This window comes from Anguilla rostrata, chromosome 3, assembly GCF_018555375.3.
Source record: "Anguilla rostrata isolate EN2019 chromosome 3, ASM1855537v3, whole genome shotgun sequence".
Classification (NCBI taxonomy): domain Eukaryota; kingdom Metazoa; phylum Chordata; class Actinopteri; order Anguilliformes; family Anguillidae; genus Anguilla; species Anguilla rostrata.
Window position 1 is genome coordinate 11,095,933 of NC_057935.1, and position 26,405 is coordinate 11,122,337.

At 42.0% G+C, this 26,405-nt stretch overlaps 1 protein-coding gene across 6 annotated transcripts in view; it reads left to right on the forward strand.

Annotated features, from left to right (window-relative positions):
• The first annotated feature begins 1,393 nt into the window (after positions 1-1,393).
• LOC135250112 (latent-transforming growth factor beta-binding protein 3-like) overlaps positions 1,394-26,405 on the forward strand; it is a 55,631-nt gene continuing 30,619 nt past the window's right edge. For 2 of the 6 annotated variants that reach the window (XM_064326067.1, XM_064326068.1), the window contains exon 1: positions 13,406-14,152. In XM_064326067.1, the coding sequence (XP_064182137.1) occupies positions 13,912-14,152 (241 nt within the window). In that variant the 5' untranslated portion in view covers positions 13,406-13,911. Of the gene's footprint in view, positions 1,531-3,002; positions 3,388-13,405; positions 14,153-26,405 lie in introns of those variants that run through there. The other 4 variants (XM_064326072.1, XM_064326073.1, XM_064326070.1 and 1 more) reach the window with 4 other exon arrangements.

Below are 26,405 nucleotides of genomic sequence, written 5' to 3' on the forward strand. Positions count from 1 at the left end.
CATTCCACCACACACAAATCTGCCCTTCTCAGAGCTCCCACCCACCAGCATGACCCAGGGTGGCTGGGCTGTGTAGGGGCCCCATCTGCACTCTCGCTGTTGTTTTTATTCTTCGTTGATGAGGGGGGAGGGGTGCTTGCAGTGCTGTGATTGGTCAGTGAGGCATCCGTGTAATGCAGTCTGCGCTGCCAGTAACATGTTTTTGCTGTAGGCTACATTTTTTTATGCTAAGAATGGAATGAGAAAGGTGTGTTTTACAATTCACTATTTCACCCTGTGTTTATTCTTCTTCTGTGGCCTCGTATGATATTTCTCAAGCCAATAGCATCTCAGAAGGCTGCAAAAACACCAAAATGCCAATGTGTATGGGACAGTCACTAGTGCAACCAGCACTTAAGCCATATCCAAATCTCCTAGTGTGGGGTGGTGTGGTGTTTAGTCCCTGACCAGGAAACCCTCGGTGCTGTGATTCCATCTCTAACTGCAACTCTCTCTACTTTGCCCCTGTCTCTGAATACAATAAATGGAGGGCCGACAGTCTGTTCTTTCTGTTAAACATGTTCTGGGAGCTGTGCCTGGGAATATGTCCAGGCTTTGATGCACCATAGACACAGTTAAAAAGGAGAGTTTTTTTTCTACCTTTAAAAGGGTAGGCTAGTGTTTGAGCTGCCCCCAATTTAGGGCATTTGAAACATCAAATTAAAAGTTCTTTGAGCTGCCCTTCTATGTTAAGTGAAAAAAAAATGGATTATGCTCTTGAAATGCCAATGTAAGGACAGCATATTTCGTAATGATTAAAATTGTGCCAGCTATACTTAATGGTATTTGTGAGGATTCAGATGGTTAACACGTAGAAAAGTCTTATTTCAGTCAGTGCTCTGCATCCAAAATCTGCTTTAAAACCCGAGGACACGATTCATAGGATTTATTTTGCAACCTCACTAAGTTGGTGACTAGACTGCTTTATGCAACTCTTAGGTTTTCTGTAACGGCTTCACGTTCATTCTCAGAATTTTAATGACGATGGCCCCAATGACTTTTACAGATTATGTGCAGTAGCAGTAACAGTCGCACTATGCTAAAATAATTAAGCTTTCGTGGCTATAAACAGTTTTCAGCCAGAATGAGCAGGACCGCGACAGTAGCCTATACATAAAAGCTAGAAACTGTCAGACTGCTCACGATTTGAATTGAGCAATATTTACTGAGGTTTTATGTGAATGCGACTTTGGCGCCAATGCTCCGCCGCTTATCTCTCCCTGTTTCACAAGCCGTCCAACACAATAACAGGGAGTGACCATTGCAAACCCCCCACCCCCTACCCCTACCGCTACCCTCTACCACCACCACATCCACCATGGGGATCATATGACGAGCAGAGCTCACAGGTGGATGCTGGGGTGGTGGTGGGGGCGCAAAAGCTTTTCTAAAAAAAGGCATACATATACAGGACTAGGAAGGGGGAGTCAAACAAGACTAGTAGCTGCAGCAGGGATAGCAAGGCTAGCAGCAGCATGGCAGAATGAGCAGGTAAGGGTTAGTGGCTTAAACATCCCTCCCATTAAGGGCCTTAGCATCATGTGAGCCGACGGTGATTTGGCGCTTCTTGAGCGGTCTGCCCGAGCTAGCTCCGCGAGCTTCACATCATTAAGAAACATTTTTTCTTAAATTAAGCACTCGGCATCCGAAATCTGCTAGAAAACCCGTGGTTATGATTCATGGGATTTATTTTACGACCACACTAAGCTTCTGACTAGACTGCTTTACACAACTCTTAGGTTTTCGTTCTCAGAATTTTAATGACTAGGGCCCAGTGAGGTGCACGGGTTCTGTGCAGTAGCAGCAGCACTATGATAAAACAATTTTTTTTTTATTTCTGTGGCTATAAACTGTTTTCAGCCAGAATGTGTTAATATGCATATAAACTGGGACAATTTAACAATTATGAGGAAACTGTCAGAACAGAGGGAGATGGGGAGACATTTTTTTTATAGATCTGGGATTGTCGTCCTCGATATTTGGCTGCTCACATAGGGGGGGAAAGGCTATCACATATTCAGGCTTAAAACCTAATCAACAGTATATGACCTAAAGTTGGCCTCTGTTGTGGTTCTGGGAGCAAATATCTGTATTATCAGTGCAATAAATCCCACCACAAACATTTTACCACTTCTATTTAACTTAATTGTGGGAAACAAATAAACTCATCCACTTTTTGATTAGTCTGACTATTAACATCATACATAAATACGGAGTATGCATACCAATATTTAAAAAAAACTTATTTTGAGCAGAGGCCAAGTCTCTTGAGGCCAAGAGCAAAATTCTTAATTTCTGCTAATGTGCCTCGTAATACACACAGACGTATGACTGTGTTGATTCATGCACTTTGAACGCTAATGAAACAGAACTAAACGATCTACAATTTATGCTGTGAAACAACCGTGCAAATAGACTCCCTGGGTGCGGTTCTTCTCGGACTACAGTTTCGCTCAAATACCGTGTAAATCCACTAGCATTTATATAACTGCTTTAATATAGCATCGGTGTTCAACAAGTGCGCTAGCACAGTGCACATTTAAGTGGCTCAAAACGTGTAGCATTTTCTGTGCACCCAAAATGCAGTCTTTACTGGCGAGGGCATTGTAAATTGAAAGTTTTGAATGTAAAGCTCTGTTTAACCGTCGAAGAAGCCAGTTTATTTCCGCCCAGTTGCTTAGTAGGATCCTTGCTGCTGTGGAGAGAGCAGAGGTTTTCTGAAAAAATCCCAGAACTTTCTCGAATGTAGGCATCTCAGATATTCCAGCATGATGATACTGGGTAGTTTTCTTATTAAACTCTCCAATCTTGTCTGATCAGATTGCATCTTTGGTATGAACTGCGCTTACAACTAAAATTACCAGACCTAATGAGGGAAAAACCTGTGTCTCCTGCCATTCGTACCGCAATAATGAACCCTCTTTCAAAGTCACTTAGATGTTTTCCTCTAACCATCTTGATCGAAAATCAACTGGGTTTGCTCAGCATTTTCATACATGCCACAGAGCATGATAGGATGTTAATTGCTTAATTGTATCATGCAGTACACCTGTATGGAAGCATCCGCATTCGTTATGTTTCTCCACTCATTTATTCAGGGTTTTCCTTTACTTTGTCACCCATCTGCATATTGCAAAATTGGTAATTCAAAAAAATGGCTAGCATAAAGTTATGAGCAGGAGAACTAGCCCTGGAGATGAATAGGCTATTAAGAGGACTACGGGTCGGAGTTTTTGACCGACATGTGAATCTTGCTCTCAAAATACAGAAATCAAATAAGAGACTGCGTGCATTGAGAGTTACTTTTTGCTGAAAATCGCAGCCCAGCGCAGGGATGCTAATATGCAGGTGAGTTAACACCGGTTTCATTTTATAGCCTATTTTCCGCCTGTTCAGTTTCGGTGATAAGAATTGATATCGAAATGCACGCTGTTCCCCAGATTTTCAAGTAGCCAGATGGATTGAAAATACAGGAGAAAATGAGCCTAGCATATAGGCCTACAAGCATCCACTGTTGAAGGTTCAGTCATATGTTTGACAAAGCTCATGTGAACATATTTGACTGATTAAACTACTGTTTAATTAATTTCAGATTCAAGTTTAAATGGCGATCCAGCTCTGGGCTATTTTAAATTGGACTTCACACTTTCAGACGTGCTATGATAATAAAAAATTGGTATTTTAAGTTATGATTAATTGAATTCTGTAAATAGCTTACCATGTTTAATATGTAATGTTTAAATTACATATTAAAGGTAAAATTTTAGCTCTTATCTGCAGTCTTTCACCAGAGGGCTAAATTCACTGACTCTGTAATATTTTGGTTCCCGCGCTGAAATTGTCTTTCCATTACACATTGGTGATTTTCATTTGAGTCATCCACTGAGTGACTCAGTCTTTCCTTTCCCACTCTCAAGTAGGCCTGGAATGTTCATCTGTCACCAGCAGACAGAAATTTATAAATAAATCTTCAAATTATGCATCTCAATTTTCATGGCAACCTTTGTTCCTAATGGGTGATGGATCCATCTAAATATAGCAGTCCTTGATGAATTGGTGTGCCACAAACCCTGGACCTGACTGTGCCAGTGTCAACAGTGGCTCAGAGCCCGGCAGGGTGCTGTGCAGTTGGCCTCATCTTCACCCAGGGAGGGAGGGTCCCAGTTCGCATGGTTTTCCCTCCTACTCCTGCAGGAGCATCTCCTCTGATCTGAAGTGATGGAGGCTATCAACATCAATACTCAAAAAGATGAAAATTACTTGAACTAGACTTTCGCATCCTTTTAAACAATATCTCTTCTCATATTATCTTGGTATTTTGTGCTTGTGTTTTTTCATTAGCTAATCTTAAAAACAGACAGCCAGCATGGTTGATTTGCGTTGTGGTGTGTGATGTCGTGCCAAATTTCTGCTTGGGAAGTGAACACACTTAATGTCAACAATGCCTCATAGTGAAAATGCTGAGTGGTTTTGCTTACAGTACAGTAGAGTAATGCAAAAATAAAGAGTCAGAACATGTTAATGTTAGATCATGTTAAAGAAACATACACACACACTTACACATTACTGGAGAGGGTCACAGTGTTCCCAGACCTTTACAGTAAGTGTTGTACAAGAGAACAGACAGCATTTTTGGGGAGACGTCAGTGTCTGGAATCATGCCATGCTTGCGGGCATAGTGATCACCCCGTCCTGTGACAGAGATTCTGTGTGTTTCCTTTTATGGCTTACAGCTTCCCTCTCCCTGAGGCCAATCCTCGGTTAGGTTAAGTGATTTCATTTGCTTCTCGGTGCGACAAAGCCTTCTGCTCATATGATGCGATTAAATATTCCATTAATGCATGTGTTTAGAAATGTAAGATATGAAAGCTGATTTTGGTTTATTTATTATTAATAAAATAACTATTTTTACCTTTTAAAATCCTATCTAACTCACTAACCATGCTTCATAATCATGGATTATGGGTTTTGGCCTGATTATAGCCAGTGGTGATGATGAATAAGAAAAATAAAAAGACATGAGTTATGAAGTACTTCAGTGTGAAACATGAAGTACTTCAGTGTGCATAGCCTAGAATCCTGGCCCATTTGCAGGGGGATGCCTGGGGAGCCTGGCTCATTTTCAATGAGGTGTCTGTGGATTCTGGCCTATTTGCAAATGGATGCCTGACGATTCTGACTGATCTTCCACGGAGGGCTCCCAGGAAGATCAGCCTATTGGTGCTAGCCTACGGGACAGCTAAATGAACCACTCCGTTATATCTTCACAAGATATAATGTAATTCTTCATATCCTACACACCAGCCAGACCTCTCTGTTCTACAACCTCTGGGCACCTGGCCCCTCCCCCCTGTGTGCCTACACTTCCCTTTCACATCTCGTAACTGTGTGAAACCAAGAGGGGTGGTGACAACAGACACCGTTTCCGATAGTTGGAAAGATGCATGTCCGCGCCACAATGGTGGGAGTTGGTTTAAAACGGATGTTTCTGTGGAGTCTTCTAAGCTAGCTGGCTTTCCCCGCAACCTATAGATCTTATAAAGATAAGGGGAGTGAAGAACATTTAATGGATGTGAGTGAACCTGAACGGGAAAGGGCAGGGGCAAGCGCGCTGGGTGGGGCCGAGGAAGGCGTACTGCGTAGAAGAGTGCACAGCAATGACGTCATGAGGAGAGGAGTAGTGCTTATCGGGCAAGCAGAGACAAGAGTATATGCCGACAAGCATGCTGGCGACCCAAATGGAGCATGGTTCCTGATTCACCGTGTCTGCCTGAGAGAACATGCTGTTGTTCTGTCTGCCATGACTCCCTCAGACTATGGCGGTGGGTCAGGGCGGTGGGAAATTCCTGTGATAGTCTGCTAGCCATACACACGCTAATACTTGTATTTTTTTTGAGAGTTTCTGTTCTGGACCCATGCAAGAGTACAGTATGCGATAAGCAAATTAGACAATCCACATCACTGTCTGTCTTGCCCATGTCTTGTGTAGGTAAATTTATGCCACTGTTTAGGGCCGCAACTAATGGAAAAATTTCACATAGGTCACCAAAATCACAGGTCACATGACTGGTGCTGTTATCAAGACATGTACCATAATGCATTGCACTGACACGGGCTGGGTTTAATTAGAACAAATACCAGTTTAAGCTCATAATGTGAAGGTTATGTTCAAGCTGTACCATACATTTCCCGCTGAATCTACACAATGAGTGGCCTGAAACATTTAAATTAGTTATTTTATTATTAGTAATAACTACGCAGAAATTCTCATGAAATACTCTGTGCAGTGATCATGCCCGCTGACACCTTTCTGTTTTATTCAGCGTTTATTCATGATATTACAATAATATATTTCTGTTTTTCAGAAAAATAATTTTTTTTAAATGATAATTAAAAGAAATACTGAATCAGAAATGCTCATTGAAAGTGAGATTAAATATTGTGAAACGTGCAGCTGAAAACAGTTCAGTGCATTATACTTGGATTAAAATAATAATAAGCATGGTGGAGATGGTAATTGAAATAATCACTGCTTAATCATACCTTTCTATGTATTCAACAAGATGTCTAGGTCTGATTACGCAGTGATAGGTTTGTGGTCATGGATAACGGGAGATTCATGCGTGTATGTGCTAAAAACCTATTTAAGGGCTCCCCCTAGTGAAATATGTGGGAAGAAGCATTTGATCGGGATTGTGACAGATTGCATAAAATTATGGGCTGTCAGTATGTACTGTTACTATACGGTTTATTTATTTGACAGACATTAATATTAACAGCTGTTTACAAGGCTATCACAATTAGATGCAATCCTTGAACTGTAATTACTGCTGCAAGAACAAGGTATGAACAAGAGATAGGTATGCATGTACAATGTGCATCACACTGGCAAATCCAGAGGGGCTTCACCGGGACAGGGGGAATCAGGGGGATTCAAGCTCAACAGAGCTCACTTGTGAAGTGTCCTAGGTACTTTCCCTCTCCTCGGCCTCTGGAGACCCCCTCCCTCCAAACAAAAATGTATACATTTCTGTCCAAGCAAATGAAAGGATGTTTGTCTGGATCACATTTTCCTGAGCTAGAATAATGGGAATTAAGTCCAGTAGTGTGTGTTTGTGTTTGTGTATGTGCGTGTGTTCGTGTGTGACAGAGAAAACTGTGATGTAATTGCTTCAGTAGCGAGCATACAAAGCAATCATGTCAAATGTCTCCACTGAATTACAGTACACTGTTCCAAAGTAGCCAGACTGTCAGGGCGGTGTTGTGAGGCCCTGAGTGTGTAGGGTGAAGCCGTCCTTATTTCCTGTGGTTTTTGCTGACCAGGAACAGCCGAATTCATTTGAATGCCCTGGCAGAGACTCGGATGTGTGTCCACACCCCAGGACACAAACGGACCTTCAGGCAGGCAGACAGTGCCACCCCGAGGATTGTTTCTCAGCCTGTGAGGAGCCAGACTACGCTTTAATTATTGTGTCAGAGTTTAGAAGAGAGGCGTGGACCATCAGAGCCCGTGGAAAAACTGGTCCCAGGGGGCAGCAAAGAGTATCATGAATCTGGACGTGGTTGTTCTTTCCACAGAACAAGGGTGTAAGACTCCTATTCCACACCAGCAGAACTGATTCAGATTGATTCATTTGATTCATGATTCTTTTTTTTTCTCAGATTCTGCATGAGCAAGTGGTGATTAGGTTATTCTGACATGCTGTCATTAGTATCGAGACATTCACGTGGTTGAACATGTTCTGTAAAATAGTTGGATTAAGCTCTCTTCAGCTAGCCTGATGTCAGGTATTGTGAAACAAACCCAAAGTATGCCTTGATGGTGGAGAGGCTTCACAGATGAATTTAGCTAATTATACTTATTCTATACCTTATAATAAAGGCATGAAATTTGACAAATGCTTGTTGCTGAATATTTTACTGAACAAGAACAAAATACAGAGTGATTTATTTCACAGAAAATATTGGTTGTATATAGTACTGGAGCATATTTGAGAGTAATTTTTGAGCCCAGAAGGAAGTGAAATACAAAGGGGTCCATATTTTTAATTAATGAGTTCAGAGTAATATGTCTCCCCCACCTGCTGCTAGAAATGGTTGTCTGTGCTCTTGCTGTATTCACAGAAACTCTCGCTGTGTTCATCATAATGTCCGGTTCAGGGTTTCTGACTTAAGATTTCCAAATGAAAAAAGCATAAACAATTGTGAGCAGAACTAAGAAATGACCAGGACAAGACCAGCTCATCTCATGATTTGGTCCCCAAAACTTTGAGAAGCATTTTAAATGAAGCTGGCACACTGAATGCACCTCTTTGAGTGCCCTCACTTGACAGTTCCCCAGGGATAACTTGGCTGCGTTCCTTAATTGTGGCCAGAGTTCATTTAAATGGGATGACTGCCATGCCTGAGCGTGCTCACCTTTATAGGTTTTGGTTGACTGGACAGCTGAGGCTAGGAGCTACTTTGGATATCCGCTGCATTACAGAGTAATGATCCGTCACAGGCCCGTGACCCCAATACATCCCAGCAGTGCTGAGTGGGCATTAGAAAAGAAATGATTATCCTCTTACTGGGAACAGATCCCATGTACTACAGAGAGAGAGAGAGAGAGCACAAAGCTAAGAAATGTACATCACAAAGTTTATAATTTTATTAAAATCTAATTCAGGGAAATGCCTTTTCTGCTGCACTAAACTAACCTGCAATAAAAATGCTAAATGTAAGACTAATGTTGCGGTAGGGAGTGCCATGGGCCAATACACAATTGGCCATAGCACAACTCAGGAGGGAGGGTTTTACTTTGAAAGTATTCCCCTCCTCATAAACCAAATCTACTTTGGTCAGTCAGATCTCTCTTTGTGCAGTCCGTTAGCAAAAGAAACGTGAAGTTCAGTAGGTGGATTTCAGAGTAAAAGGTGGTAAAACTGGTTCTATGTGGTTCAGAGTACACACTGCTGGTGCTCATCCTCCCAAACTGACATAGGACATTGTAGTAGATGGGACATAATAATGGTAGGCCATACAGTAGATTCTGTAGGTTTGGGAAAGCCTAAGCTTGCAGTGCCAGTAATTACTGGTCTTGTGGGTAACAGTGGGTAAATGTGCGTAAGACCAGTGACCTAACCTTGGCTAGAGAGCGGGGAAGCCCAATGACTCAGTGCTGCCCAGGAAAAACTTTGCGCTGCCTGAGGTTAGCATTGGGTGAGATGGAATGTTTCACAGAACCGGTGGAACTTTGTATACGCTGGGCCTAGGAAAAATAAGCAAAGAGAATGCTGTAATAAATTCAAACTACACAACAAGGCTCACACTACCCAGACACCAAAGGTCACCAACGTCATGCCTGCCCAGTGCAGTCCAGCTGTCCCATGTGGCCATGCGTGCATGATGATTAACATCTGCAGTCATGATCTCAGTTGTGAAGGTGCTCCATCGTGTGGTCGAGTTTTGGCAAAACAGCCATGCCTTGGCTGGACTCATTTTCCCCCTTCTCCCTTTTTAAAAAAAAATCTGCCTCTTTCAGGTCATAGGCATATCAATCCCACAGTCTTCATATGGGATAGCCCTGCACTACAATATAAATTAAATTACAGTTGCTTTCTGTACAGAATGCTAACTGTATCTGTCCGGTTGTGGTGTTGCTTAAGTGCACGTGTAAACCGAAGGGGTAATATGGGTAGATGCGGCAAAATTATTACTTCTGTAGGACGGCAAAGGCGGTCATTATGTTGATGTGTCCATGAAGTGTTCACTTTCATTGGGAATAATCCATGTTACTCCCTTTTGATTAACGTATGCAAAATTGTATAATTAGATCCGCTGATCCAATAATACGTTTGATCACCTTGATTGCTAGTCATGCGCGTGCATAGTATTTTGGAAACACGGACAATATCCTTAAACTGAGTGAGACAATTGACAAAATTGTCAGTAAAAAACAAATCTAAGAAGTTCAAAGTCCAAATGCACTAAAAAATAAGTGGATTAGCTGCAAGACGGTGTCTGAGACAGATCACCTCTATTCGCAACGCAGTTCTCTAAGTTTCACAGAAGTGCCGTGGGCATGACGCAATGTCTACCGCTGAAAAAAGCAGCTGATCCCATAATTACACTTCTTCTTCTTCCTGTATTTTTTGCCCGTTTCACATTTGCGGCTCAGCTTCAACATCAATTTCCCGGCTGCGACTCAACTAGTGATGTCTGGGAATTGTCGAGGAACTGGCGACTCTCAGAGGAAACGCACTCGACCACCGGCTTGGTGGCTAGGAAAACAAACAGCCGCTGGGAATGTGCCCGTTGGTCTGAAACGTCCATTTATGCTACTTAGAAGGTCACAGATCGAACCTAACTAGAATGATGAGAAAATAATACAACTGCACCTATTACACTTCTATATTTGAAACACTTTATCACCTGTTTGTACTTTGCAATATATTGCATTTGCGTACGTATTTTCAATCATCATTGATCAGATTGTCATGCTCTGTGTTCCTTCAGGTGCTTTTTAGAGTTAATGTTACCCAGCATATGGACAAATGTTTCCTTTAAATGTATTTTTATAAGCATCTATTCAATGGCATCTCGCACATACAGGAATGCCTTGCATCTCTAATGCTGTCTGGATAAAGGTGATATATATGAGGGTCCTGCACAGTGTCTAGTCCTGAAATTTCACTCTTAGATCAGTGTACCTACAGAATCTCAGCCATCTTACATAGCCTAAAGGGAAGGCCTATGGTTATGTATACCGCAATCAAAATGTATTTCACTTTAACTGTTGTTTTTACATATGAAATACTGTCACATATTCAAACTGAAAACAGCGCAAGTGAATGTTTCTTTATAAGTGCTGCTTTTGAAGGAAGCAATTTCTTGTTATATTTTAGGACTGTTGACTCTAGCCAGCACTTAGAAAACCCAGAATATATGATATTCAGGCTAAACAGCACTCCTGTCTTTATCTACTATTCCCTTGGTGATCTATTTTATTGTGGCTTGTAAGTGTTGGATCCTTTGTGTGTGTTTTTACTCCACCTAGCAACTGCAAATATCAAGCTCTGTTTTCTGATGTAGCTGGGATTCCTTCTGTATTTGTACATCCATGAAAAAAGAGAAGTTTTGATGTGGAATGCCTTCTACTTTTAATCTTTTACGGTTTATGAATGTGAAATGTGATAATCGGTGGTGCAGTGGGTAGCACTGTTGCCTAACAGCAAAACGATTGTGGGTTCGAATTTCGGCTTGGGCCTTTCAGTGTGGAGTTTGCATGTTCACCCCGTGTCCATGTGGGTTTCCTCCCACAGTCCAAAGACTTGCAGGTAGGCTAATTGGAGACTATAAATTTCCCATAGATATGAGTGTGTGAGTGAATGGCGTGTGTGCCCTGCGATAGATTGTAGTGGCCTGTCCAGGATGTAATCCTGCCTCTCGCCCAATGCATGCTGGGATAGGCTCCAGCACCCCCCCTGCGACCCTGCCCTGGATAAGCGGGTATAGATAATGGATGGATAGATGAATATAGCCAATATGACATATTTCAGGTTTGCTAAGCACTGGCAAGAGTCAAGTCCTAAAATACACCCTATTGTGGATTTAGTCCAATCCAAATGATACAATTTAAGATGAAATTCATCATAATATTGATCACTTTTTCCACGTGTGGTCTCGTTGCTATAATATTTCTATTGTTCGCCGGTGGTCCAACTCTTAGGCCCACTGCAGCGATGCTCAGCAGCAACTCTCACATTCAATTCACACCTATAAAAGCAGTGCTTCTCTCCAGCAGCGATTATGAACGTGGGCATTTCAGCGGAGCTCGGTGTCAACGGGGGAGAGCCGGGGAGAGGCACGTGTTTTGTTTGTGCGTGCGTCCAGGTGTTTGCATATGTGTATGTCTTGGCCGTGGATGGCACAGCAGAGGAGGCGGAGAAATGTGAGAGCTGCCTGCAAACTTTCTCCAGAGCGCTGCAGTCATTTCCTTAGAGACGGAAAACAAACACACTCTCCCTTTTCAGGGAGGAAGTGACTCAACCGCCGCTCTCTCTGACTTACGCTCCTCGTGCTTGGACAGATCGTTTGATGCACCGACCAGACTCCTGTTTCCCATTGTTCTCCGTCAATTTACAGTATTCACTAATACTATACATTTTTACAATTCAATATTATTCCTTCCTATAATTCAGAAAAAAATAAAATGCACCATGTTTACTCTACAACTGTAAATATTTAGAAAATATTGGTATTAGGATGCTATCCCACAAGAGAGTATATATTTTTGTTATCAGTGGTCACTGTACAGTATAAGGGACACTATCCTTGTTTTTCTAAATAATTTATCTCTTTGAAAAAAAGCTTTTATATCCAGAGGTTATCCAAAACTCACATTTTCAAATTTGGCAGGCGTGTATGGATGTTGGGCCCTATTTGATTAGCTTATTTTGGTTACTAAATCAAATACAGCTGCCAAATGTTGACATTACTGAAAATTCTGTTAAATCAACCAAAAAGAAACACAGCCCTGAAAGTGAGCGTGCTGTACATAGTCCACATAGAGGTAACATACATCTTTAGTGACAAACAGCTGGCATGAACATATACTTTGCCCAACATTTTAATTGTACTTCATAAATTGTTTTGTGATCTATAATTAATTTCCAGGAACTCTAGGAAAACAACCCCTGGCAAATCCTTTACCTATGTTGTGTGAATAACAATATGTGCTACATGGATGAACTGATAATAAACTGTACATGAGATTAATTTAGCAGATGCTCATATTCAGGCTGACTTTACTGGAGAGCGTAAGTGCATTCACCTAATTGATTTTAAACAAGATGTAATGTATCTTATAGCAATAGGACATTAATCACCTGCATCATTTTAAAGAACTATATTTTCCTTAAGAATTTAATATATATATATATATATATATATATATATATATATAGCACTTCTATTTAACTTGGTCAGTTGCAAGAAAAATTGAATGTGACAGGTTATCCTCCTTCAACCTGTAGAATGGACCTCCAATTTATGCTCACAGGATACCACACTAAATACAGCATAGGTTTTTAGTTACAGTGCTGTCATTATTTGTTAACTGAATGTTCCGAACATTACATCATATTTCCTGCAGGTCACGTGTCCAATTAGTGCCCACCTATGGATCCTGGTGGTCTAGGTAAACCCACCATACTCCAGGTCAGTTACCGACTGTCAGTTAACAGCGACTTGCAGAGCTGCGTCATTATCGCGGTGTGTGTGTGTGTGTGTGTGAGAGAGAGAGAGAGCGCTAAACTTCTGCTGCCTGGCCGAACGCCAACAGCCCGCTCTCTGTAGCACTGAAGCACTGGCTCCCTCTAGCTTTCCTTTTTTCTTCCCCTCCCTCCTACCCAAAGTTTCAGATACGCACACATCAACCATCCACGCAACGGCGCGGAGTCAGAAGAAAAACATATTCAGCAAACAGAAAACAAAGTTACTTTACTCCAGTATTTATCCAGCTGACATAAAGCCAATCTGTCTCTTTAAAGTAAGCTATTTGTAAACTTTTTTTTCTGTCGCGTTTTCACTCTGTTGCGTTTTGCTATGCGGGAAGACGCGAAGTGGCTACAGTGCAGCTAGTTGTTTTTCACTTCTTTCATAGAAGAAAGTGTAGAATCGTTGCGCTAGTTGCTGTTACCTTCATTTTGCTGTGTTACGATTCTTGCGGCAAGTTGAGGAAATCTACAGTTTCCAGCGTTGTGGAACGAGATTAAGTGAAGAGAACAAGAAAGTAAGAAGTGGCCGAAGACTTGCTGGTAGTTTACGCAACTTTTTTTTTGCCTCCGTGCACCTAACCCCGCGCCGCGACAAGTAGTTAAGGATGCTAGCATGCCCTCTCTGACCATTTCCCACCTCGTTCTCATCTGGCTGGGCGTACAGAGACTGGCCCTAGGCGCCGAGCGCATCTCGGCCCGAGAGCGCTTCAAGGTAGTTATCTCCCCTGTGATCTGTAAGAGGACGTGTCTAAAGGGGCAGTGCCACCACACCTGCGAGCAGGGCAACAACACCACGCTCATTGGCGAGAACGGCCGGTCCGCGGACACCCTCACCGGGCCCGGCTTCAGAGTCGGTGAGTAAGCACACTTGAGTGTCCTTAGCAATTTTAATGGGTAAAGGTTTTTTTCCCCCGAATCGTTTAAATATGAGGAGAATGCATTCATAACTTTGTTTCAAAATAAACTAACATACCCTACATTAGCGGACACATTTATTAATAACACGTTTGTTTATGGCTAAATCATCGCAGAAATAATAGATAGGCTATAACCCCTCAGCGTGGGTCTCGCTTTGTGTCTTCGATCTAACCAGAACTTGTATCTAACCAGACTGACTATTTGTGTGGTTTGCATTTTGAATAGCTATATACATAGACAGCCGTGGTTTACTGTTGCAGAGGGAGTTACACAGAGAGTCGTTTGATGTGCTGTTGCGAAGTTTAGATTTCAGAACTGAGGAGTTGCAGGGCTGTGTAGTTCATCACAGTTAGTTTGAAATGTACTTTCAAGGAAACTTAGTCTAAGTCACAGCCTGAATTTAGCGTTAGTATTCCATTCGCATCCATTTAATTACTGCTGCAAGTGCATAATGCATTGCAGTTGTTTGTTTTGTATTGCATTTTCAGACGCAAGATGAAGATGCTTCCTTTAATTGCTTTTGTTATTACGGTCACTCTGTGTATCTTGTGTAGCAATTAAAGGCAAGTGAGGCATTTACTCAAGAGCAAAGTCTATAGCGGCCTTTTCAGTCTTAAGTCTTTCTTTGGAAAAAAAAAAAAAAAAGCCAACGGCAGCCTGAGTCTGAATGGAGTAGAATGATACAATTGTGTGGTTATCAGATGAATGTCAGCCATTGCTGTGTTTGTATTAGCTAGACAATGTGGGCATGTGAATTATATTTATATATATATATATATATATATATATATATATATACACACTGCTTGGCCAAAAGTATGTGGACACCTGACATCCAACATTAATTATGGGCATTAATATGGAGTTGGTCCACCCTTTGCTGCTGTAACAACCTCCACTCTTCAGGGCACACACACCATCCACATACCATTCAGTCACACACTCTTACCTATGGGCAATTTAGTCTCCAATTGGCCTACCTGTATGTTTTTGGACTGTGGAGGAAACCGTAGAAGCTGGAGTACACAGGGAGAACGTGCAAACTCCACACAGAAAGGCCTCACTTTGGATCATGAGCAGTTCATTTTTTCTGCAGATTTTCCTCTTTCCATCAACTTGGTACATGTTAATACTCATCTCTTCTGTTCATTAGATTTTGTTCCAGAACTCTACAGGTGTTCATGTACTTTTTAGCGAATGCTAACCTGGCCTGTTCTTGAGGCTTATCAGTGGTTTGTATCTTGCGGTGAACCCTCTCAGGTTATGCTGGTGTGGTCTTCTCTTTATGGTAGTCTGTGAAATATCTGTGTCTACATCCTGCAGTGCTCTTGATCTGTTTGACAGTTGAAAAGGGGTTTTTTCTTCACAATAGAAAGCATTCTTCGGCCATCCACAACAGTGGTCTTCTGTGGTCTACCAGATTGTTTGCTCTTGCTGAGCTCACCAGTGCATGCTTGCTTCTTCACAACAGTTGATGACAGATGTACCTAACAATGTTTTGCCTGTGTCTCTGATCAATTTATTTAGATTTTTCAGCCTCATGATGGCCTGCTTTGCTGGCATTGACGCTTCTTTGTTCCTTATTTTGAGAGATAACAGCAACAGGCTCCAAATGTCACACCTAGAATCAACTCTTGACCTTTTATTAGCTTTCTTGTGCATGAACTAATGATGCAGTGACACACAGCTAACATGACACAGCTGAGCGGTCTTTTGTGCAGTTACTTTTGGTACGCTAAAATAAGGAGAGTACTTATATAAAGGGCTGTAATTCCTACATGGATCATCAGTTATGGATGTAAATACCCTCAAATTAAAGCTGATAGTGTGTGCTTACATATTCTTTGTTTAATTTCAAATCCAATGTGGTGGAGACCAGAGCCAAAACTGCAAAAAAAATTTAAACGATCTCCCCCACATTGTCTAACTGGCATACATCAACTCTGTCTCCACCTTATCGGACTGAATGTGGTAGGGCATGGTGCCACAGAGTCTACTTTCTGTAGCGTTGCACTGAAAGATTACCGTTTCCCTCCCCCTGGCTAAGGAAGAAACATTGCGTCTGAGCAGGTCATGCACTTTGCAGCACAAAGAAAGCTGGCCACTGCTCCAGATTATGGCAAAGATTATTACTGTCAGACTTTACATCTTGTGAGGCTTATCTTGTCTAATGGAATATGACAGATGACATAGCGAGAATGATTTTTTTCCCTTCATTTATTGTTAGGCTCTCCAATACTGCACTCTTGGATTTTTGTTTCTGTTGATTCCAAATTTGGTTTCCTTCTGCCATAATGGCCCTGAGAATATTTTATCTTGGTTTTTTTTTTTCTTTTTTTCCCTCTCAGGCCCCATAATCGTGTCAGTCAGGTTTACTTTAGGACCCGAGATGGTACGAAAATAAACTTTGGCCGTAGAATAAATGAGGCCCCCGTCTCGTATGTTGTGAAAGCCACATTTGTGAGCAATCAGGCCAGAACGACTTCAACTGGCCTGGTGTGATTTGGTTTATGAAGTCAAAGGTCTTGAAATCAAAGCAAAGGTTTTACCACAATATCCAGGAGGCAGAAAAAGCTCTCAAACTATAAAGGCCCTTGCAAAGAAGTCAGCCAAAGGACATATTTGAAGCAACTAATTGACTTTGCACTTATGGATTATAATGCACAAGACTAGGGTTTTTTTCATCATGGGTATCTTGCCCATTGAGACAAGTAGATGAATATCTCACTTTACCCATTGATGTAGGTGGAGTCTAATTCAAACAGCAAGAAAATAGCTACATCAGACTCCAATGGTAGCCTCGCAGATCAACCCGTGGACACATTCCAAGATCGTATATGCTTGGCGATTATTGTTCTTTTATTGAAACCCAATCAACGGTCATTTAAATTCATTGTTGCTTGTCTTTTCATGATTCCCTTGGCTGAAATATAATTTGCCTCATTGATCAAAACGAGTGTAATAGAAATCTATATGACTGCCGTAACCGAACCCTGGTTAATTAACCAAACATCTGTTGTTATTTTTAATTTAAACTGTTTACAGATTCCAGAGAGTGCTTTGGTTATTGTTACTGTACTGTAAAGTACATTTAGCCTGTCCTTTGTCCCATTGTGTGGGTTTGTTTGGCAGGGATACCGTGTGTTTCAACAGACTGCAACTTGAGCCAGTGTCAGCTCTTGGCAGGATGTGTGTGTGTGTGTGTGTGTGTGTGTACATGCTCATGATGATCAGTAGCTGTGGTCAGCTGTCCCTGGCCTTTAGAATGTGAATCACCAGTCTTACGGTGTAGATCCATTCTTCTGGTCACACACAATGCATGACACAGACCTGTCCTCCCCAGTGGAATTGCACCGTCCATGCTTTCAGCTGAGATAAGTGTGCACAGTCCAATGGGAAGAGCGTTGCTTGTTACCCACACCCTCTGCTTTTGGTGGCCTTTGTGTACAATCTCTGTTCAGAGCATGCAGGGTTTCTCATAAAGATGAGCTTCTGTGGGTGGGCTGTACCTCTTAATGAAAGGAGGATGGAAACAGCACAACAGAGGAGGCTATAAAACTGACTTGTTGAAACGCTGTGTTTGCTGGAACCTTTGCTCATAGCATCATGTGCAGTCATCTGTGTCACCTGTGCTTTGTCCTAAATATGCTGTGGTTTAGTTGTATGATATATTAAGAGGATTATTCAAGTTTTATAGTGAAAATGATTGTAAATGGCATTTTGTGTTAAATTATTTTCCATTGGCCAGTTTTGTGGACAAATTTGTCTGTGTAATCTTCTTGGTAGATTAATTTTTACTTCAGGGTCACGTTTGTGGTCTGTGCTCAGATAGCACATAATTGGATTTGAAAAAAAAAACACTGTCCAGGTTATTTATTTTTTTGACTGTTGTTTGGATTGGTTTTCTGGCCCATTTCCTTGTTAGTGATGATTGTGCTTCTGTGGTCACTACCTTTTTAAAAAGTTTGTTTTGGAGCGGTACACACTCCAGTTTTTTGTAATGTAGAACATGTTGAGCTTTGTTCGCTAGCATGCTATTTATAGTTACTGCTGGAAATGAGTTCTTCCTAGCAAAGGGCTCTTTGTTTATAAACATACTGATTCAGGCCATGGCCTGAAGGTGACTCAAAGGACCTCAAGAGAAAAAAAAAAACAAATTCACTACTAAAAATATCGTTCGAAGTTGCCAGTTATAAGTTTCCCTGCTGCTAAAAAAATGGACACGTGTCCATTAAAGAATGAAATTGTGAAAACATATATAAATGATATAGTTGGCAAAAACTTGGTGTACAAGCGTATGAGATTTTTTGAGTGGCATTTTTGGAATGGGCTCATCTGTGAGTGGATATCCTGAGCATCACAGAATGGGCATTCTGGGACATTCTCATTGTCACAGGTTGTGGACTCAGACAACTGCACTGTACTGTTGCACTGTTTGTGACCTGTGTCAGCTTCTTGAGGTGGAGTTGCATTTAGTATTTGGGATTTTTGCTTGGGTGTAACAGTGTAATATAGACCTGTGACAAAAGCACTGTTGTTGACTTGAACCAACAAGCTAGTTCGCAGGAATTTAGTCTGAAAATAAAAGTTTTCATTCCCATGCTGATAGAATTTGATAGAATAGATTTGATAGAATAGGAATTCAGTCCTCAGTTAATTGAATAGAGAACATTTTGTAATTAAATGTAACTGTGGGGAGGAAAAAAACCAACCAACATGAATGAAAAATAATTAAAACACATTAAATCCATGGTATTTTTAATATAAGTGACGTGTAAACAAGCAAAACCTTCCCGGGAAACAATCTGACCAGCTTTTTGAATGCAAGAACATTATGTGAGACCTACTTGTGTGGGCTGCAGTACCTGGAGGGCCAAGAGTCATTGCAAGCACTTGACACAAGACTTGACCCCAAAGGGCTTGAGGTAGACTTTGATTCAAGCAATCTTTATGACAGTAATGTGAGTAATCTCAGTCAGTATTGTTTGCTGAGTGGCGGTGAGTAGAACAGCATTTGGCGTGGGACATAAGTCATAAGTTCACGCACGTCCATCTCCTTAAACACAAGGCTCAGCCAAGCAGGTAAAACTGACAGATGTTCCTTTTTAGTAAGAAGTTGGCCAGTAATGTGAAGAGACTTTTTTGGGGGGGGGGGGGGGTTGTGAGCTAAGTATTATGTATGTCATGAAGTATTTTATCAATGATTTATCATCTTATTATCCCGTGAAGAGGCTTAGCGGAACTTTCAGCAGCTGTATGTCTTTTTATTGCTTTCTCCAGTTAGCTGTAAAATACTCTGCTGTGCAGCCTGCATTTTCGCTGCTTAAATTGTCAGTGCTTACTCAAACTGTGCGATAAGCACTTCTGCCTGTCTGGCCAAGCTCATTCTGCCTGGCTTAGGCTTCAGACTTCTGAGGGTGACTCAAGGTGTGTGTCGGTGATCCTAGCAGCAGTATCTGGATGAGAGTGTCTGGTATCTTTTTGATGGTATTAAGTTAGATGTCAGCACTGTGATTTCATAAATGCTAATAGTGAATGAATGTGCTACAGCTATGCTGTGTTTACACGCTGCGGTGGTCCTCTGACATGTAGACATATACCAGGTTTAAAGCAGGGTACTGTGGAGATGCAGCACTGCCTTGTACTCCTACACGTGCACACACAAACAAACACACACACACGTAAATCCCCTTATTTATTCAAACTGGGATATACAGTATGTCTAGTACGCAGCTTAAGTATGCTTTTATTTATGCTGAATTTTTCAGTAGTGTGCTGTGTTTATCAAGCAGGGATTATAAAATTTGACTGTAAAATTGCTCTACACTGATGCTATGATCATACACAATGCTAATTTACAAAAGATGTATTTAATTACAAGACATTTCCATTCTTAAGTTCAGGCGCTACTCAGGTCCCTCGTTACGTGTTTTCATCCTGAGAGGTTTTCCAATCGCCCGTCTGTGTTTCTGACGCTTTCACAGTGTTTTGTTTTAACACGGACTCGAGAGAAGCCACACGTCCACATGAAAAAAGTGGACAGTCTGAATCACTTTTTATTTTCAGGCCCAAATGAACACAGTGAGGTTGGGAATAAGTGCTCAGTGTTTACCGAGTTTCACGCTCGTTTCTTCTCCTCCTGCCTTTTATGGCACGGCGCTCTTGTTTGTTGGGCAGCCCGCTTTCTTAGGGTTGCTACCACCGTGGAATTCCACGTCCGCCGAACCGTCGGACCGCCGTAGCCTTCATGTCAAACCGGGGGCCGTTCGCGGCCGTCCCCGGGGAGCCAGACTCCCGCAGGTTTTAACGCTCTCTGTCATTAGAGACGCAAAGTTATTTACCTGTGACGGATATAATCACAACCGTGAAGGTATTGCACTTTCGGAAAAAAGGGCCTAAACTTGAACTTTATGTGGCTTACAGGATACCTTGTGGTTAAGGGATTAACTTCCTTGGACAGGAAGTTTTGCGGGGGCAAAACTTTTTTTAAAGGCTCTGAGAACGTGACAGTTATTGAGCAGGAAGTGGGCCATCACTGCCAAAACCCGGTTAGCATCTATGGTACTTCTCATCATTTCCACTCAATTGGAAATATAGTATACCTCAGCATACTTGGAGTATAAGTATATAAACCTTAAGCTAAAAGGACAGAAGACAATATGAGAAACAGTGTGACACTGTACGTTTCATAACTTCTCATATAAAGAAATAGTATGCTGTGGTATACAAACATACAAAGTAAACTATTAGTGTGTTAGCCATGCAAATGTCACAAATGTGTATAAGGCATGTAAATGTCATAAATGTCAACTTTTGGGGCCTCTATATTCATAATATTTCAAACAGTTTTCAGTTTGTTTTTCTTCACTGGTTTTCTGTACTGTGATACACACACACACTTTCCAATGTTGTGCCTACTGGGTGCTGTGGTTAGACCTCGGGTGTTTGGACAACCCCAACCATAAGCGCTCCAGACCAGTCTAACTATGCCTTGTAGTGTGTGCGGGTACACAGCCAAAACAGGCTTTTAAAAGAGATCATCCATAAATTCTGACAATACAATTTCTCTATATGCAAAGTAGATTCCAAAGGAGTGTGTTCATCTTACGCCACAACTGCAGTGTCACTTGTAAGTGTTTTCAGAAGAAGATAGTTTTTCAGATGCTTATTTTTCTTTGCAAATATATTCAGGATTCAACCGGGGTCAGCCGAGTACTTGTTTTTTTTTCCTTTTCCGTAAACATTTATGGAAGCCCTCTTCATGATCCTGCCACTGTTTTTGTCTCTGACAGGCTGCTATAGTCATCAAATGCATTTAAGTATTTATTTTAGCAAGTATTTTTCATCAGCTTATAGTCCTTTTATCGTCTACTCCAGTCAGTGACTCCATTCAAGTGAAGCTCAGGAGAGCAGGGGAGGAAAAACATTCCAGACCAAATAATTTTTTGGCTCTCAACACAAAGTAATTTTTATGAGTGGGAAGAACTCTTACCTTTCCTCTACAATGTGTCAGAGGTTACTCCTCTCACTTCAGTGATGCAGTGATGCATGCTCAAAGAAACAAGCAAACAAACACCTGTGTTTGCTAAGCTTTAAAAGTGTATGCTGCACGGGGAAGGGAAGGGATGGGGGGGTTTGGGGGGCAGGGGGGGAGTGAAAGAGAGCGGTTATTTAAAGCGGGAGCGCTGGAATGCGATGCCATGAGCCAGAGAGCCCCAGCCGTTGCAGTCTGGAAAGTGATCAGAGAGGCACAAACGAAATAACAGCACAGCTACCAGGAGGGCGAAGGGGAACGGAGGCTAGATTAATGAAAGAACAGATAGGCTGGTTTCCACCCGGTCCCCTGAGGAAATGGAAAATTATATTTGGTATTTGCCTGCCAACTGTCATTAAATGTGCCCCTGCTTGGCTCTGTCGCGTCCGAGCTGCAGTTATTTGTTTACTTTCTCACCATGTAATCGTTCCATCTCACATTATTAACTAAATGTGATTGTTTGACACAGATGCCTTGCAGCCCGTGAGCTCCTGAGGGGGGTTTGTTTGGGTGTTTTTGCTATATCCAGTGTAGACACACCTGCCTCCACTGCTGCCTTTTCTCTGAGTTATGGGTTTATAGTATTAAGATTTGCCTCAACAAGCCTTTTTTTAAAAAGGGAAAGATGAGTGAAAAGACCAAACCGTCATGGATCTCATGCAGAAGGCAGTGCTGTTTTAAATCAGATTAATCCAAAATGGCGCCCCTGTCGTTCTCTTGTTATCACAGAGGGTGGAGGGAAACTGCACTCCTGCCTCACCCTGTCGTGTCAAAATGTATTTCCTATTCCATCACAATCCCCTGCCCAAAAAAAAGCCCTTTTTGTCCTGTCCCATCCAGGCATTATTTAGAGCCCATCCTTTTATTGAAAGCCAAAGTAAGAAATTTGCATGGAGTGATTCCATTTATTACCTCAAGCATAGTGTTTTTGGAGTATATAAAAGTCACATGCATGTAATTTATTTAATGTGCAATAGCCACTCTGGAAACTGTGTGATTCTTATCACTTTGAAGGCCTAACAAATCTTAGCTATCCTGCTGGTTAAACGCATTCAAATTAGGCTTGATTTATGCTCGGAGTGCTGTTACTAAAAGAGCTTTCTGTTCTTGTGCAATAAATGGCGTTATAATGAAAACATTTCAGCCCTCTAAGGTTAAACTCACCCCGTGGCCTTTCCTGGCTGCCGAGTTTTAAATAACTCCCTTTGTCGTCCCCTCCCAGAGAGTTTAATATTGTAGTGTTCCAGCCCAAAATTTGTTCTTGTTTTAATTCCCCAAACTGCCAGGGGAATCCCGTCTTCTTGCAGCACTCTAGTCCCAGCAGTTACTGAGCGATGAAGGGGATACTGTGTTCAGGATCAGGATGGAGGATTCATATTGCAGGCACTACAGGCCTGATATGCCGAAGCAGTACCCATTTTAGGACTGACTTAATCAGCCATAGGCGGCTGTAGACTCTCCAGAGGCTGCTGTTTCTACCCTACAGTGATGTCAGCGATAGTGGGTTTCAGGGTTCGGTTTCAAGGATGTCTAGATCAATATGTGTTGTCGAGTGTCAAATGTTGTCAAGATTAATAGTTTCCAAATGAGAAAGGATGTTGTTTTTGGGAATGCTGAGTACGTGTGACGAAAACTGCACATTTCATGAAGAGGAATGGGAATTTTATATCCAGAATTGCCAGGGCAGTGGAACCTAGTCGGTGATGTCAGTGCTACTTCCTGTCAGACAGGACAGTGGGTGGCAACGGTGAGAACGGAACCCGCTGAGCAGAGAACTGTGGGTAGACGGACGTCTCTCCCCCACAGTCACAGGCTGTGGGCCGACTGCTGTTCCCAGGAAACTCTCACCCTGAACCTCCTGTTACAATGGGACAGAAAGTGAAATGCTTTCACAGTTTTATCAGGAGACATGCATCCGCTTACTGAAAGTATTAGCTTAAGACATGAATTCTGGGTAATTATTAAATACCCAAAACAAATTTTTGTTCATCCAGCCAGTTTTAAGGAAAAGTTAATAAAGTCCATCAGTTCAATGAGGCTGCATTTCAGTGTAGTGCTGAACAAATCTGAAACAGGCCAGTGTTTCAACAAAGCGAATGAGTGTGATTCAAGGCCTTTACGCTTGTCTTTTAAAGTACTGTCTGCAAAACCGCATTTCCTTTGTATATCTTGTTCTGTTTAGGTCTCTAAATTATATTTTTCTGAATTTTATTTCAGTCTATTTTAAGGGAGGTTGATCGTGGAGGAGTGAGTCACTGAAGTAAGTGAATGGCTGTGCACTTGGAGTGTGTGATTTATGCTGTGTGTTCCTCAGGCTACGTGGAGAGCGCCATACTGCTCTCGCAAGCTTCGTCTAATGTACAGAATGTTCCGCTGGTTGCATCTCAGGCCGTGGGGGTATAGAAAATCTGTATCTTTTTATTACCGCGATATAATATGAAACATAAAAAAAACGCTTTGACTCTCATCTGAACTGAATTGTCTCGGAATCCTTCATTGGTTCTGGAACCGGAGCTCGGAGCGGCACGTGTGGCGGAGGTGAAGCCGAAAGTTACGAGCGCGCGCGCGCGTGCTGGCCTTCCCTTCCCCCCAAACCCGCAATTAGCGCTGCAGCGAGGGGAAGACGGTAAACAGAGCCTGGCGAGCCCGGGCGACGGCGAACGGAGGCGCTTCACGCGCACGCCGCGCTGATGATAGTTATTATCCAATTCTGACTAATTAAACTGCAGCGCGGGAGAGCGGGGAGGATGGCGAACGGGATGGGGGGGGGGGGGACAGACAGCGCTGCCCGTGCCGTCGGCGGCTAATTACGGCGAGACGTCGCGATCGTGCGCTTATTTTAAAACCCGCTCCCGAGTCCTGTGCCAGCCGGAGGGGGAGATGCTGGCTAGGAGCGATACTGGCTTCCTGCGAAGTGTCTTTGTGACGGTTCTCTGCAAAAGGCCCTATACAAAATAGACTGATTTGTGAATATGAAAGAATGTGAAACTGGGCACAAGGCTTTCCTTTTACTGTTCAACACATTCCACAGGTGCTCAGCATGCCATGTTGTGGCTCTCTCTCTCTCTCTCTCTCTCTGGTGCAGAAAGGCTGTGGAGGTTGCAGGTGTGACTATGAGCTGCAGAATCAGATCTCCTTCAGTCTGGGCTTCTAGTTAGAGGAACCCTCAGAGTTTAGAAGTTATGATTCCTTTGGAATTATATTCCATAGGCCTCCCTTTCAGTGTTCACTCTGCTCTACAATACGGTAGTGCAGTACATCCTGTAATACACCATAGGGCACATGTATATCTACGTGTGTATATATACAGACACACACACACACGTGCACTATGGCATGCACGTTTCTGTTCGTCAGTGTCTGTCTGACTGTATGGTACATATTAATGACACGGTACAGCAGTCTGGGCATGCGAACAGCGTTACTGAGGAATGGCAAGCATGCAATTCAGGAAAACTAGTTTCTCAGAATCTGGGAAAGAAATGACACGCTTGCAAAACCTTCTCAGCTTTTTCCCCATTTTTTTCCTTTGCTTTTCAGAACTGTTTTTATTCTTCTTATTGTTCCAAACGTCACCTGTGAGGAGGATCTCCTCTCACAAGAAAATCTTTAAATTAACTTTAAATTATGGCATTGTGAGAAGAGGGCTCTCACTGCCCCATCATGTAAAACTCTTTCTTGGGTTTCTTCAAACGAGCACTTTTCATCTTCTCATGGTTTTATGGCTTGTGGTGTGATTTTCAGGTTATTTCAGAAAGAAAGAGAAAATACATGTGTTAGAAATGTGGCAGGACAATGTTTTAATGGGAATTTCAAATGCAAAGCACATTGTTGTTTTTATTACTGATTTAAGATAATTTATTAAAGTAATTATTAGTGCTTGTGGTTTAAATGCTTAGAAATGTTTGCCCCTTAAATAAAGAAAAACATTTCTGATATTTTAATTTAATGGAAAATCATTGTCTGCATCTTCATAATTATCAAACACTTGGCATTGTCTTTTGGTTTAATAATCTCAGGTAGATATGCAGAAAAAGTATAGTGCTTACGCTCAGTTATAAGTCAAAGTTAATGCTGATTGAAAATAGGGCACTGTGTTGCACCTTTGGAAACACTGAGCCTGGTAACTAGCTATGGGTGCAACACCAGATGGTAAGGGAGTTAAGATTTGGTACAGTGTACAGTATATTATGGATTTATGTGAATATGTAGCAGCAGTAGACAGTCTTAGTGGAGACTCATAATGTGCTGTTATTTTCCAGCAGATTCACGACAGTCAAACTCCCAGTGGGCCCTTGCCACAATTACAGCACCTGGTCCAGTGCTTGGAGCATTGCGCAGGCAGCTGCTTTCAGAGCTCTGCGAGCCTTTGAGTCGTTTTACTCAGATTGCAGAAGTGCAGCTGCAGTCTGGATCAGCGCTAATTATTTTCCAACCTTGACTAGTACGAGCTCCACTGTCTGCAAGCACAGTAGGGGCTGAATGGTGCTGACGGCTGTATCTAGGAATACAGCTACAATCTCATTGTTCAGTTTGTTTTGCTTGCTTGCTAAATTTTAATCATTTTTCTAATTTTTGTTTGCTAATTTTTCCAGTGAAAAACTTTTATTGTTTTTGGTCTGGAAGTTATAATACTTCTATGTTATGCAGATTAA